The 14,337-nt window shown below is 41.6% G+C and overlaps 1 protein-coding gene across 2 annotated transcripts in view; it reads left to right on the top strand.

Annotated features, from left to right (window-relative positions):
• The window catches only part of ITPRID2 (ITPR interacting domain containing 2), a 1,100,178-nt gene that overhangs the window by 1,010,245 nt on the left and 75,596 nt on the right, over positions 1-14,337 (top strand). For both annotated transcript variants that reach the window (XM_044075259.1, XM_044075260.1), the window contains one exon: positions 4,871-5,311. In XM_044075259.1, the coding sequence (XP_043931194.1) occupies positions 4,871-5,311 (441 nt within the window). The remainder of the gene's footprint in view (positions 1-4,870; positions 5,312-14,337) is intronic.

The raw sequence follows: 14,337 nt of genomic DNA, 5'->3' as shown, positions 1-14,337 counted from the left end.
CATAGCAAAGAAGTATTTGTATGCGGGCAAGGAAGCAGATCCATTTGAAGAAATGCTCAACTAGATGGTGCTGTGCAACAGTTCTACCCGCCTTTGTTTTACAACATGGAGGAATATAAACATGCACTTTACCAGAGTAACAATCTCAAGTCATATGGGTACCTGATAAAAGTCAGAATCACATGTAGGCTAACAGACTGAAGCAGCACAGAGAAACTCTTTCATTTTGGCGAAGGCATTTGATGACAGGAAGGCTTTCTTTCAACTTCATCCTCCTCAAAGAGCCCTTTTGGAAGATATGACATAAACATGGGTCTAAAGGAGTAGTCAGACTTGGAAGTTGTCATTTGGCACCTTGGGCAAAAAGAATATCTCTGACTTGTACTGGAACAGCCAACTGGCTCACAGACTGAACCAAGGAAGTTAAAATTGAGGTGTCCACTTCTACAAAGAGTCCAGTCAAAAACATAGCCTTCAAGGATCAATCCTAGAACTGCTCCTTTTTAGCATTTATTTCTCCAGTGCCAGTGACCTCTGGCTAACTAAATTGGCAGATTACAAATTAGGAGCAGTCATTGAATCCCCACTGACACACACAAGTAACTGATTTCAGAGCTATTGACTAAAACTAAATGCCAAAAAATGCATAATAGTATCATCCAGGAAGTCATCCACCCCCGGTAACTATCATATTGACAACGCACCCCTAAGAGCTGACCTAATAGTCAGGGACTTGGGAACACAGACAGTAATCTAGCCTTTGACCATCAGGTGTCTGCAGAAGTAAGGAAATCATTCTGTGTTGTGCAACTTATAAACAAAGATATGGCATCTTGGTCTAATGAAGTCATAGTTGCACTGTATTCAGCATTCATCAAACCTATCATTGAGTACAGTGCCCACTTTGGTATGTACGTAAGCAGACACATCCAGCAACTGGAACGGCCACAGAAATTCCTCAACAAAAGAATACAAGACTTAAGAAACGCTTCCTGCACAGGCTGACTCAAAGCCCTATCCCTGTATCCTGTCTCCTACAGGTTGAGGAGATCTAGGCCTGGCATACATGGCATTGTCAGACGCCACCCTAATGCACCTCCTGCGTATTCTCAAAACAAACACTAGAATTACTCATTCTAAAGACTTAAACATTGCCTGTGATATAAATAGGGCCTGCTGGAGAGACAGGTATGCATCACAAAAACTGTCCCTTCTCTGATTCAGGCTCCTCATCCATGTAAATCAGAGTTCCTCCCTAACCCAATTCAAATGTAACTTGGGCAATTGAATGGGGAACAGGAAATTCATACCTGGTTTGGCACCTGTGTGTCTAATGGACACAGGCAGCCTATAAATGTTTCACCTCCAGGCCCCTGCTTACACTTATCAAGGGTACCAGAACTTGTCAGAGATTTGGGATGCATAGCTGGACATAAAAAGGCCCTTGTGGTTGTTGGCCTAGTACATGCCTATGAATCTATGAACAGTTTTATACTGCTAGGCAGAACTATAGCAAGAACTGGACAATTGGGGTGGCTGTTCCAAATGCACGCAATTTGGTGGCAGAATCTACACTTGTAGTTGAGGTGTTGATCAATTATTGAGATGTAACATCGTGACAAATATTTAGGTAGTCACAATGTGTTTAAGTGACATTCACTTTTTCTAATGAACTGTAGCAAGGAGGTCCTTCCTAGAGTTTCAAGCTCCTTACAAAACTGTAGCAAAGAGCTTTGCTAAACTGTGGCACGAAGCTCCTTTCTCTGTTGTGTGTACTGAATAGCATGCTCCCAACCCCTTGTTGCTTTTGAAGCTTAAAGCCTGTAGAAGACTACCCCCACCCCACCCAAGCTTTGGGTAGAGGAATTTTTTGGACTTTTGAGTATAGTACTATTTTTGTCTTCAGCTTTGACAAGGGGATGTCAGATGGGGATACTGTACTGCCCAGGGTGCTAAGCATCCTAACATACAGCTCTGCTTCCAGGAACCATGGAGCTTGAAACTAGCATGTCTCAGCCACCATATAGAAGTGAGGATGATATTCAGCCTATATTCTGTGAAACTGTGTGTTCTACACAAACCACAGGGAATACTTTGGACAGTCAGAATCCTGATCGCCATATGTTGGCTTCCAAAACTAGCCTACAGATGGGTAATCCAATCACTAAGCCTGATTGTTACCCTAACAAGCAACATAAATCTAGGAAATCTGTAGAGCTAGAACTGAAAAAAAAAGGCTACACTTGTGTATGGCGCCACGTGCCTAATTACTGGTGCCTGGTGTGGGAGCTTTAGTTTTAGCATTCTAGAACTTTCCAGCAGAGAAGATTAGGACACCTGGAGGACTTATTCATCCTTTTTGAAAACTGACCTGCAGATGGGTGTCCCAACAGCAAACAGAAAATTAGGCATCAAGGAAGCTGAAGAAACAGAGGTTGTCTGGAGTTGAAACTTGAATGTGTCTTGAGTGTGTCATGTGCCATATATCTCATTAGCAGTGTGTAAGTTAAAGAACTGGCTCTATTTTAACAACCATGACTGGAATTAAATCAGCCCGTTTACTGTGTCTGTTCTGCTGAGGCAGTGAAGTGGAAGGAAGAGCAGAGGAAAAGGTGCAAACTGCTATATTCTGCATGTGTAGCAAAAGTCTTATTTCCAGCAGCTACAGTCATATCCAGTAAAACAGACCTGGGTTCCTTGATCGCAGATTCTTGTTTTGCCCTGCAAGTTACCTGGTAAAGGCTCCATAACTATTTTATTTTTTGTATTATGGGAAGAGATAATAAGCTGATACAATGAGTACTATGATTTGCATCTTCAAGAACTTCTGTTAAGTATGTTAACCTTCATTTATTTTAACTTTCCTTGAGATAGGCAGGGGCAGTAGTTGATTATATAAATGAGTAAAATTCCATTTTCATGAGATGAAGTTCCACGAACTATTCCCAGGATTCTTTAAGCTCATTCTCTGGCTGTTAGTGTGATTCTGTTGTATTTTTGGTGTGTGTGTGTACATGCAGGTGGAATTAGACTGAGTCAGAATGTTGAACAGTGAATAAATTAAACTGGCCAGTTTTACAAGTAGTAAATGTAAGAAGAAATGCAAATTATGGTGAATTAGTGTTCTAGCCTAAAAAGCCAAATTCCTTGATGCATCTCTTTTTTTTTTTCTAGTGCTAGGACAGTTCAGATTCTGATGTTGCATGTATTTTCCCAGAAGAAAAAGAAAATGACTGCCCTTGGGAAAATAGCAGTTTCCTGATGTAGATTTGTTGCAGAGTACTACTAATAGGATCCTGCTTGCCCCCCCCCTCCTTCAGTGTGTTTAGGTCTGGCTTTTCCATGCCCATATGGTCTTCCTTCTCGACTTCTAGTGATAAAGACTTTCCATCCTTTATTGTGAAAGCTTCACCTGTGTTAAATAGAATCACTGTAGGACAAGTATTTTAATTAAAACATACATTGTAATATATAACACACCAAACGATTTTTGCAAGGGTGAAGCCCTTCCATCTCTCCCACATGTACATGTACCAGCTGCATGGTATGGGGAAAGTAGAAAGTCCAAGTAATGGAGCACAGTGATCTTGCACAAACAGAGGAACCACATTCAACAATAGAATTAAATTAGTTTTCAACAAATTATGATTAACAAAATGTAGTCAAAAGATCTGTTAAACTGCAGTCATCAACTGTAACGCAACCAGTGAAGGTAACCATATCAGCACTGCTGCATTTGCATGTAGGGGCTGTCTCCATAGTAAATTTGTATACCATCCATTGCAATTTTGCCTGGCAGACAGGAGTTATTCGTGTGCATTGTGGCAGAAATGCATTCTGTAGTATTTTAATACTTTTGTTTCAAGTGGTTTTGAGATATTCTTAAACAGATGGCACACAAGGACAGCTCATTTAGTAACTCTGCATTTCATAACTTTTTATGATAGCTTGACATAGTAGTAATACTCATGGGCAAGTGAATTTTGTTGTTCTGCTGTATGTTTACAGACTGTAAGGGATCTGCCTTTGAGTGGACAATGTCACAAATCTGGATAATCTTAGGTATTGTTGCAGCTAAGTTCCATACAGACTTATTGTCTGCAGCAGAGTTGACTTGAAGTTGGATAAAAGCTTGCAAACATTAGAATTAAACCTGTTGGGAAAATAATGATCAGCCATTTGCACAGTAGTAGAGGTTTGACTATGACTGTTGATCCAGATCAGGTACGTCTGGTGCTGAGGGAGCTGACCTGGGAGAAATAGGAGTGATCAACCAGTGCTGACTCGCATTTCCTAGGGAGAGAGAATGGGGTAGTTGAAATAGTAATAGATTCCCATCACATGAGCACAAACTAAGGGAAGGACACGATTGCAACTCTTTCATACAGGATATGGATGGTGCAGGTCTGGAAAGGAGTGCATGTTCTCTTGCTGGGGGGCAGGGTGCAGAACCATGCACTTAAAAAGACTTAGCATGCCAGGTATTACTGTGCTTTGCAGCCAGTGTGGACGGCTTGGGAGCATTCAGATAAATTTCCCAAGAGTGATAGTCATGATGTCTCCTTCTCACTTCCTTGTCCTGGTGATAAATAATGCCAAGGTTAGAGGGACAAATAGGCCAATAGGATGTGGTGGCTTAATGGTCACATATAAGGCAGCAAGAGCCAAAAAGATGAAAAAAAAAAACATGCATATAATATGCTGCTTAGGCAAGACTTCTTTATTCTTAATATTTATTTAGCAACTGATGTACATCTCAGACAGGCAGTTTGTGTTGTCTGAAGTTAATAAAGGGAATGTAAAGGACTTGTTTGCAAAAGTGCAAGATATTTAAGCTACATGAATGTATTAATTTGATTCTTCTTTTCAGGTCACAGAACTTCTTCGAGAGCAGACTTATTTGAAGTCTGAATTGGGGCTTAGCGAGCCTGATGTTGAAGATACAGTACATGGTTTTGAGCGCATACGGACTTATACGCCTTCACTTGCTTCTGAGCTAGCTTCAGTGTGCTCCAGCCCAACACCATTGAAAAGACCTACTGCATCCACCCCAAGATACAACCGTGAAAGTAATGCAATTCCTTCACCACAGAATAAGCAAGTGTTTCGTGCTTCAGTGACATTGACACCAGTACCACCAGTGAGAAGTGGGAAAGAACAACCTGTTGACATTTGTCCCTCAAAAGAAGCTGCAGAGCAGGCACAGATGGGATATCAAACAACTGAGTATAGTAGTTCTTCAGAAACCCACAGTGCAGAGCAGAATATACCTTTAACAGAAAGCCCTGGACTGCGGGAAGTATTAAAGGAGGTGAGTTTTTTCCTGTTTGAAGCTAGTTAGAGACATATCCAAAGATGGTTGTGATCCATTTCTAGTAGCCAATAGCAGGTATTCGCATTGAGGATATTCATTATTTTTAGTGCTGCATTTTTCTGTAGCACTATATTCTTTATTTAATATACAATGCTGGTAACAACCCCCCCCCCCCCCAGTCTAGCACAGATTCTGAACCCCATCCCAAAGTCTAGCACTGATTCTCAAGTGTTTTGTAATTTAAATATTGCCAACTTAACTTGTGTACCAGTAAAGACCATGCAGCTGAAGCAATGGTATGTCCTTCAGGGGGTCATTTGTATATATCCGACAGATCTCCTGTACAGGAGGTTTAACGTGTTACACAGTGTAGAGTCTAGCTTTTCTGGTTTATTCTTGTATTTTTTACTGTGTGTATAAAAGTTGAGTTATACCACTGCCTCTGTAGTCCAATGAAGAAGAGCACTTTTGCTCGACATTTCAGGTGGATTATATGTAACCTAGCCCTTGCAATTCTTAGTTCATGCTACCCATTCCACAGGTGACTGTAATGATCAAGGTTGTATTTACCATTGTTCATCCATTTGTTTTGTGGTGTTTTGAAGAGGGTTAGTAAACTACTTTGTATAATATAAGGCGTAGTATATTCCATATTGGAGGGCTTGCTTGAGACAGGTGTCTCTCCCCAGCAAGAGGTTCTGTCTATGTTGTGGAGAAAGTTTAAAGGTCACATTCAAAGATCATTCCTTCCGTTCAGAATGTTTGTGCTGAGGTTGGGGTATTCTGGAGAGCAAGTGACTGAAACTACAAGGTAGGAAGTTATTACAACAAGTTGATTCCAACAAATTTAAAAATAGAATCACCCAGCATGTATTGGACATAAATCTGGGGATTAACGAGTCTGTTTGCATTGTATGTAAAGAAAAACAAAAAAAAAATACCCAGTGTTAGGCTCTTAGCTACTTTAAGAACTGAACAAATATCACTTACTTTCCTTAATGTAACATTTTTCCATTTGAATTTATGATTTCATAAGGTAATGAGTTTTTCTCCAATATTTTTCCTGTCTCTGATCTTATCACCTGTGATGTAACATTTTTTTTTGTCATATTCTTATTTGATCACATTTTCATATTACTTGTTTTGGTTTATACTCCATGCTCCCCAACACCCATCCACTTTGCAGTCACTATGAAATTCTGGTCAGAATATTTGCTTGATAATTTGTATCCCCAAAAAGGTTGCATCCAAGACACTGTTGTACTTTTCCTTATTTCACTAACTTGCACATAGTTAAATAACCTTTTTCAGTCCATCACTACCAATGCAAATGACTTCTGCTAAGAGGAAGAAACTGAGTTTATTAATTAGCTTCTCCTGTCCTGTTTACCCATGGGATAAGATGAGCCCCAGAAACCCTACATATGTGGCATGATGGTCTTTGTGTGAACATGCAGATTTTAGCATTGGAATATTTATAATAATGTAATTGATTGATTATTTCTTGCCACTATGCATGGCTTATTTTGGCTTATTACAAGCTCAGACATGCATGCTAACGTTTTTCTAAAAAAAACGTTGAGCAATCATCTGACTCTTGAACTGATGAAGCTCCTAGACCAAAAGCACATTTTTAAGAGATCTTTGATTAATTGATTTACTGCAGCTGTAGGAAAGGGCAACATTTACACTGGCAACGCTACTCACTCCAAATTATTTTAAATGTTTGTTCTGTCAGTACACATGGTGATTCCATTCCCCCAACACCAACTGCTGCAGCATTCCACTACTGACTTTTACTATGAAAAACGAGCTCTCCTCTTTAATTTGTTACTTGACAAGTAATAGCTACAAACTATCTTTTTCCATTACAGACACCAAAACTGCAAATGACAAAGTCCCATAAAGTTTGGATTAATCAGGAGATGGGAAGCAAATTAGGACGGCCAAAATGCTTCCTGATTGGACAGTTGGCTCTCTCTCATTGGCTTGTTGTTTCCCCAAAACATTTCCGTCACTTAATGTATGTATAAATAATTCAGCAATGGCATTGAGTGATAATCTGATGAAGTGTGACAAAAGTGCTTATTTTGTCAATAAAAGTAACTGTGAAGTCCAAGGGAGTAAGTTTCCTTTATTCCACTCACAAGGGTAGACGGCTATGAGTTTTTAAGAGTACGACTCAAGATACTGTGATTCACCACAAAGCAAGAGGCATTTTAACCTGTCGTTCTCCAGTAGCTGCTGCTGTAGCTAGTGTTTAAAAAATATGGTCTGAAAAATTAAAGACCTAGAAATATTGTTCAACAGCAGTTTTTATGGCCGCAATGAAAATAAAAATGAAAAGCCCGATATTAAAGTTCAGCAGCAATTTTTACAGCTGTAACCAAGAATAACTGTCTAGCCCCCCAACAGCTGCAGTTACAGCTTAAGTCGGGGAGGACCTTAAGAAAACCAACAAGATCCAGCTAATAACCTCAGCAGCTGCTGTTACAGATTAAAATAGAGTTGTCCAAAGGCCCCAACAGCTGTTATAACAACGTGGTACTTGTACTATTAAAAGGGGAAACTGGTGTATCCATGGGGAGTCAAGGGCATGGCACTGAACAGTAGTAAGTATATGTTATACTGTGAACAGTTTAAAAGAAACTACTGCAGTAAAACACGTGGGACATGTATTTCATTTATTCAGAATGTTTTGATTAAATAAAGTGGTTTAAGGATTTTTTTTGCAGTGGTTTAATTTCTATTCTTTTTTTATCTTAAAATCGCAATCATTAATAGTATGTTTAGTAATATATTTGTTTTACTTACGGTGAAGGTGATTCTGCACCCAGAAGATCATCATCTGGTTACACCTTTCATCGCCACACAGCATGAAGTGTCTGAGCATAAAAAGTGAAGGCGCAAATTAAACAGACTTGTTTTCCCACTATTTTGTGAGAATATAAGTCCAGAATGGCACCATACTACCACCAAGTATTTCAAAAAGGCTGAAATGGAATGCTTTTGTACTGCATTCCTTTTTTAACTGCAAGTCTTTTGGGTTTCTAATACCATGATGGGAATGGACCCCATTCCTAAGTCAAAGTATGATTAAAGTTCATGAAGTCAGTGTTTCCATCTTTGATGTTAGCCAGAAGTGCTGCTTGCAGCACCTGCAGTGTGTCCAGTATTGACTCTTCTTGCAGTTCATATGGAGTTACACTTATCGGTAATATATCTGAGTACAATTGTAAATTCTTTTAGAGGACCCATGGCTCCTACTGCTACTGGAATTGTCTGGGTATCCTCCTTTTGCACTGCCCCTGTTTCTGCCTGCAAATCCTGGTATTTTATGACTTTGTGTCTCTGTACACAAGACACTGTAGTCACTGTGAGTAGCAATGTCAAAGATCAGTGTTACTTTTGTCTTTTTTTCGTGGACTTCTATTCTCGCATCTGTTTTTTGAACTGTTGATAATGGGTGATCCCGTGTGATATAAACGTCATAATTTTTTATAATACTTTGTGGTTCATGTTTCCAGTATTTTTTAGCTACTTCATTATTATAATGTTTGCACAATCCCCAATGCAACAGTCTTGCCACATTATTATGCCTTTCAGTATACAGTCCTTTTGCCATTAGTATATCATAGCCAGCAACAAGATGTGCAACTGTTTCCAATACTGTTTTACAAAACCTACATTTGTCCGTTTCTCCCACATGTTCAATGGACTTTGTAAACCAGTGTGTACGTTGACCACTGTCATGGGCTGCCAATGTTAATCTTTCATCTTTTGATTTAAATTCGCCTTTCCTTAACCATTCCTGCATTCAGTCCTGATCAACATGAGGTTGTTGCAAGAGTTTTCTATTCTTGCAGTTATATTTGTACATTTTCCACATTTATTGCCTTCTCAACTGATATTTGACCTTATATTGATTCTTTTGTTTTTTCGCACATTCAGTTGCTGCCTGATTTTTATCTACTTCTGGTTTGATTTCCATTCCCGCTTGACGCCGATATGCTTCTGTTAAACTAAGCAAAGAAGTTATCTTAGACTTATTTTCCTCATGTTTTAAAACTTTCACTATGTTTGGGATTTATCCTCGGTGGTGGTGCTGCGGTAGCGTTGTCGCCTCACAGTAAGACGTAGTCCGTTTCGATTGGAGACATGCCTGGAGACATGCGTGAATGGGCGTACCTTCATTGAAGGTTGTGCGTCAGGGCTGGTAACTCGGCACGTAAAAATCAACTACCAATCATTGGCGGACCGGAGTTCAGCTGTGGCGACCCCTAACCAGGAAAAGCCGAACGACGACTGGTTGGGATTTGTGAGGTCAGCAGATATATATGTAGTCCTACAATTGCAGGTCTGTACATGCAATCAGTTTCGAGGAGGCCAATACCTCCTTCAATACAGTGAATATATAGTCTGGTATACACTGATTTTTATAAATCATTTGATAAGCATGAAGCGTCGTCCTCCATGTTTTCCTTATCATACTGATCCAGCACCATTTGGAGCCAGTCAATCACCCCAAAACTGTAAGTTAGGACAGGAAGAGCAAATTGGTTTATAGCTTGGACTTTGTTCCAAGGTGTCAATGCTGTTTTCAGTATTAATTTTAGTATTCTAAAATATTTCTTACTAAGTTTTAAGCACATTTGTTCATGTTTTATTGTTGATCCTTGATCAGTTTCCAAATATTTATACACTCCCTCTTGCTCAAGTTCCCAGGCTGATATTTTCTTGATGCTGCAGCTTTCCTGCTTTAAAGGTTGTTTTTCCACATTCGTCCAGACCAAATGACATTCTTGTATCATCTTAAAAACTTTTGACGACTCGCACTTGAGCTTTCACTTTCTTATTTGATGATCTATACAGATGTCCTTCAAGGATGCATCTGCAGTCCTTACAAATGGGTTGTCCTGTCGTCAGGCAGCCCTTCGGTCGGCCGGATTCCAAAGTCTGGGTCTGGCCTCGGCTGGTGTCGCACTTCACCCGACGTCATAGCTGCAGTTATTCAGGTATAAAGGCATCAGCCAACGCCATTTTCCTCAGTCTTTCTTGCCGCGTGGTGCCCGAAGCAGAAGCTGTTCGCAAGTGCCGGTCGGTCAGAACCAGAGATAACTACTACCGAAGACTTCTAAAAAGCTAAGTACCCCGTTGGGGACTCTTTCTTGCCTCAGCCGATGTCAGAAAAAGTGAATAACTGTTTAACTTGTGGGAAACAAATACCTCATAAAGATTTCCACTCTTACTGCTTACCTTGTTTAGGCCCAGACCACGACGTAGCAGCTTGTCTAGCCTGTGCTTCTTTTAACCGGCGGACGCTTAGACGTCGGTCGGAATTTGCTGAGGAGTTTTTCGGCTCCGCTTTTGCTTACATTATGCCGTCGGATCCTCCGACTACGCAAATATCTAAAAAGCGCAAGGAAAAGGACCGACACTTGCGGTCCGCGGTTTTGGCCGAAACCGTGGTTAAGCCAACCGCGAGTGTCTCAGTTTCGGCTGAAACCGAGCTCACGGTTCTTCCTTCAGCCGAAAGCTTACCTTCTACCGAGGCCTCATCCAACCTGGTGGAATTGGCTACTGAAATCCCACCTGCTCTTGCAGGTTCCCAGGATTTATCTGATACTATCCCCTTGGATATTTCAACCCCTGCACGTGGAGCTGCTAGGCCACCTGCATCCATGTCGATTAAGGCCTTTGCCAGGGCTAAAGCAGCTAAATCTACCAAAACTGTGCCTGCTAAGACCCCCTCTCACAGGCCTAGCTCTAGTTCACAAATGCTTAGTCTAGCAGAGGATCTCATTTCTTTGATCCGGGGATCCCAACCTCACCCAGACAGGGCCTTTCACCCACCTCCGGAGAAGAGGCCTAGAGCAGAGCCCCCTGAGCCAGTTTCTACAGATGACTCTGATGATTCAGATAATTCAAACCCTCCAGAGGGCCCTTTCTCCCCTTATGAAGACTCTGATGCTGAAGAGTCCATTCCTTCTGCTACTCTTTCAGCTAGGGCCTTCAACTGTCAATTCCACATGATCCAGTATCAAGAATTTATGTTAGACCAGTTAACTAAACAGCTGTCCTCAGATGAACCATTAGACAAAAAATCTGTTCAGGAAATGGTACATAACATTCAGCAGGTCAGTAATCATTCCTTAAAATGCGGCTATGATGCACTGGAGGCTTCCTTTAGATCAGCCATGACTGGCACAGTGATCAGAAGGCATGCATGGTTAAAAGAGCAGGCCTTACCAGACCATGTCAAATCAAAGCTACTCGATGCTCCCATGGACAAGATCAATTTGTTTGGCTCTCCTGCACAACAGGTGCTGAAGAAGATGGAAGAGAAGGCAAAATCTGTCCAGACAGTCAAAGATTTCTTACAGGTCCAACCTCCAAGGTTTAGCAGGAATTGGCCCTCCAAGAATTGGTCCTTTCCAGACACCTCCAAAACTCAGAGAGGCAGGAATAGGCGCTCAAGAGGCAGAGGTCAATCCAGAGGTGCCTACAGAGGACGTCAGTGGCAGGCCAACAACCAGCGAGGTACACCCACAGATACAGCCACCACCACTACTACAGGACAATCACAGTGACTTGGCGCTGGCACCGCCTACCAGGGAACAACTAGAAGCACCCTTAGGCGGGAAACTAGCCTTATTTTCAGTGAACTGGCATTACATCACAGGAGACAAGTGGATTTTGCAGACAATAGACCAAGGTTACAGGTTTCACTTCCATACTCTACCAAGGAAGAGAGGAATGCCAAACCTACCTCCAAATCAAAAGGCAGAAGCTCTAAAACAAATAACTCACTTACTAAGAATGAGAGCTGTAGAAAAGGTACCATCTATGGAGCAAGAACAAGGATTTTACTCCAGGCTCTTCCTGGTACCAAGAAAAGAAAACCAATGGAGACCTATTCTCGACCTGTCCGCTTTAAACACATACCTCATTGTCCCAAAATTCAAAATGCTGACCCTACAGCAACTTCTTCCCATGTTGGGCAAGGAGTCTTGGCTGGTAACTCTAGATCTCAAGGAGGCATACCTGCATGTCCCCATACGACCAAATTGCAGAAGATACCTCAGATTTCTTGCAGGATCAGAGCATTATCAATTCTCAGCATTGCCCTTTGGCTTATCTACTGTGCCCAGAGTGTTCACGAAATGCCTGGCATCAGTAATTGCTCATTGCAGGCTTCAGGGAATCCAAATCTACCCTTACCTGGACGACTGCCTGTTGCAAGCGGACAACAAAAACAAGCTAGCAGAAGACTTGAAAAGGGTCTTTCATCTACTGCAAGCCCTGGGATACACAGTCAATATAAAAAAGTCAAGGCTGATACCATCCCAAAGGATAACCTTTTTGGGTGCAGAGCTGGATACATCAAAACAAATGGCATTCCTAACAGTAGAAAAACAGGAGCAACTACCTCTCTACTTCTTGGCATTAACAAAGCAGAACCAGCTAACAGCAAGAAAAGTCCTGCAAGCCTTGGGTTTCATGGCATCCTGCATAATATTGGTTCCACATGCCAGACTGCATATGAGAAAGTTACAGTGGTACCTAAGGAATTTATGGTCTCAGCACAAGCACAGCCTAGAAACCCAAATTCCAATAATCCCATGCCTGAAGCAAGAATTCCAATGGTGGGCTCAGGCCTGTCAATCAAACAAAGGACTGCCCTTCCACAGCACTCAACCAAGCCAGACCATCACAACGGACGCCTCGGACCTCGGTTGGGGCACACATGCTGGACAAGTGCATACAAGGCTTATGGACTCAAGACCAGCTGCACCTACACATAAATCAAAAGGAAATGCTGGCAGTAAAACTGGCAATTCAGACATTCAGACCATTTCTTCGACAGGGTCAACTGTTGATAAGGACAGACAACACCACAGTTATGTGGTACATCAACAAACAGGGAGGCACACATTCGTACCCTCTATGCCAGATGGCAATGGACCTCTGGAATGTGGCCCTGAGCTTCAACATTCAGTTACAAGCAATTTTTGTGCCAGGAAAAGAAAACATTCTAGCAGACATACTAAGCAGAACTACCTCGGATGCCCACGAATGGATGCTACATCCGGACATCTTCAAAACCATTACAAGAAAATGGGGACTACCAGAAATAGACTTATTTGCATCCCCACGCAATCACCAACTGAAGAAATTCTGCACAAGGGCGTACCACCCACTTGGAAAGTGGACTCCCTATCTTTCAGTTGGAAAAACCTGACTGCATATGCATTCCCACCACTTCCTTTGATGCACAAGGTGCTATTGAAGATCAAAGAGGGACCATCCAAGGATCGTCCTGATAGCTCCAGACTGGCCAAGGCAACATTGGTACCCATTACTGAGGAGCATGTCTCGGGAACAAATATGGCCTCTACCCCTAGTTCCCTTACTGTTAACACAGAACAACTACAACACCCTGCATCCAAACCTGAAAACACTGCAGCTGACTGCCTGGAACATTGCATAACACCAAATAACCCAAATTTATCCCAAAGGGTTAAAGACATTATCTTGGAGGCTCGCAGACCCTCAACAAGAAAAAATTATTCAGCAAAATGGAAAAGATATCACATTTGGAGTACTACAAAGGGAGAAAATGTGTCACTGGTAAACATAGCCAACATCCTGGAATACTTGGCAGAGCTCTTCCACAACGGCCTGTCCTATTCTTCCATTAAGATTCATGCATCAGCTATTTCAGCAGAATACAACTTGGATCCTCCAGTCTTCTCACATCCTCTGCTCAGGCAGTTTCTGAGAGGAATTAAAAATGTAAAACCACCTAGGAAGCCACCATTGCCAGCATGGGACTTGAACTCTGTGCTAGAAAAGCTGACACTCCCTCCTTTCGCAGCAACAGCAGAATTACAATACTCATCATGGAAAACTGCTTTCCTGCTTGCAATCACTTCAGCAAGAAGGGTATCTGAGCTACAGGCATTAATGGCAATACAGCCCTTCCTGATCTTCCATCAAGATAGTGTCCATGAGAACAAATC

Source organism: Protopterus annectens, chromosome 6.part0 (assembly GCF_019279795.1).
Source record: "Protopterus annectens isolate FY-2018-M chromosome 6.part0, PAN1.0, whole genome shotgun sequence".
In the NCBI taxonomy this organism is placed as follows: Eukaryota; Metazoa; Chordata; order Ceratodontiformes; family Protopteridae; genus Protopterus; species Protopterus annectens.
Note: the sequence above shows the minus strand (reverse complement) of the source record. Positions and strands in the feature narration are given on the sequence as shown.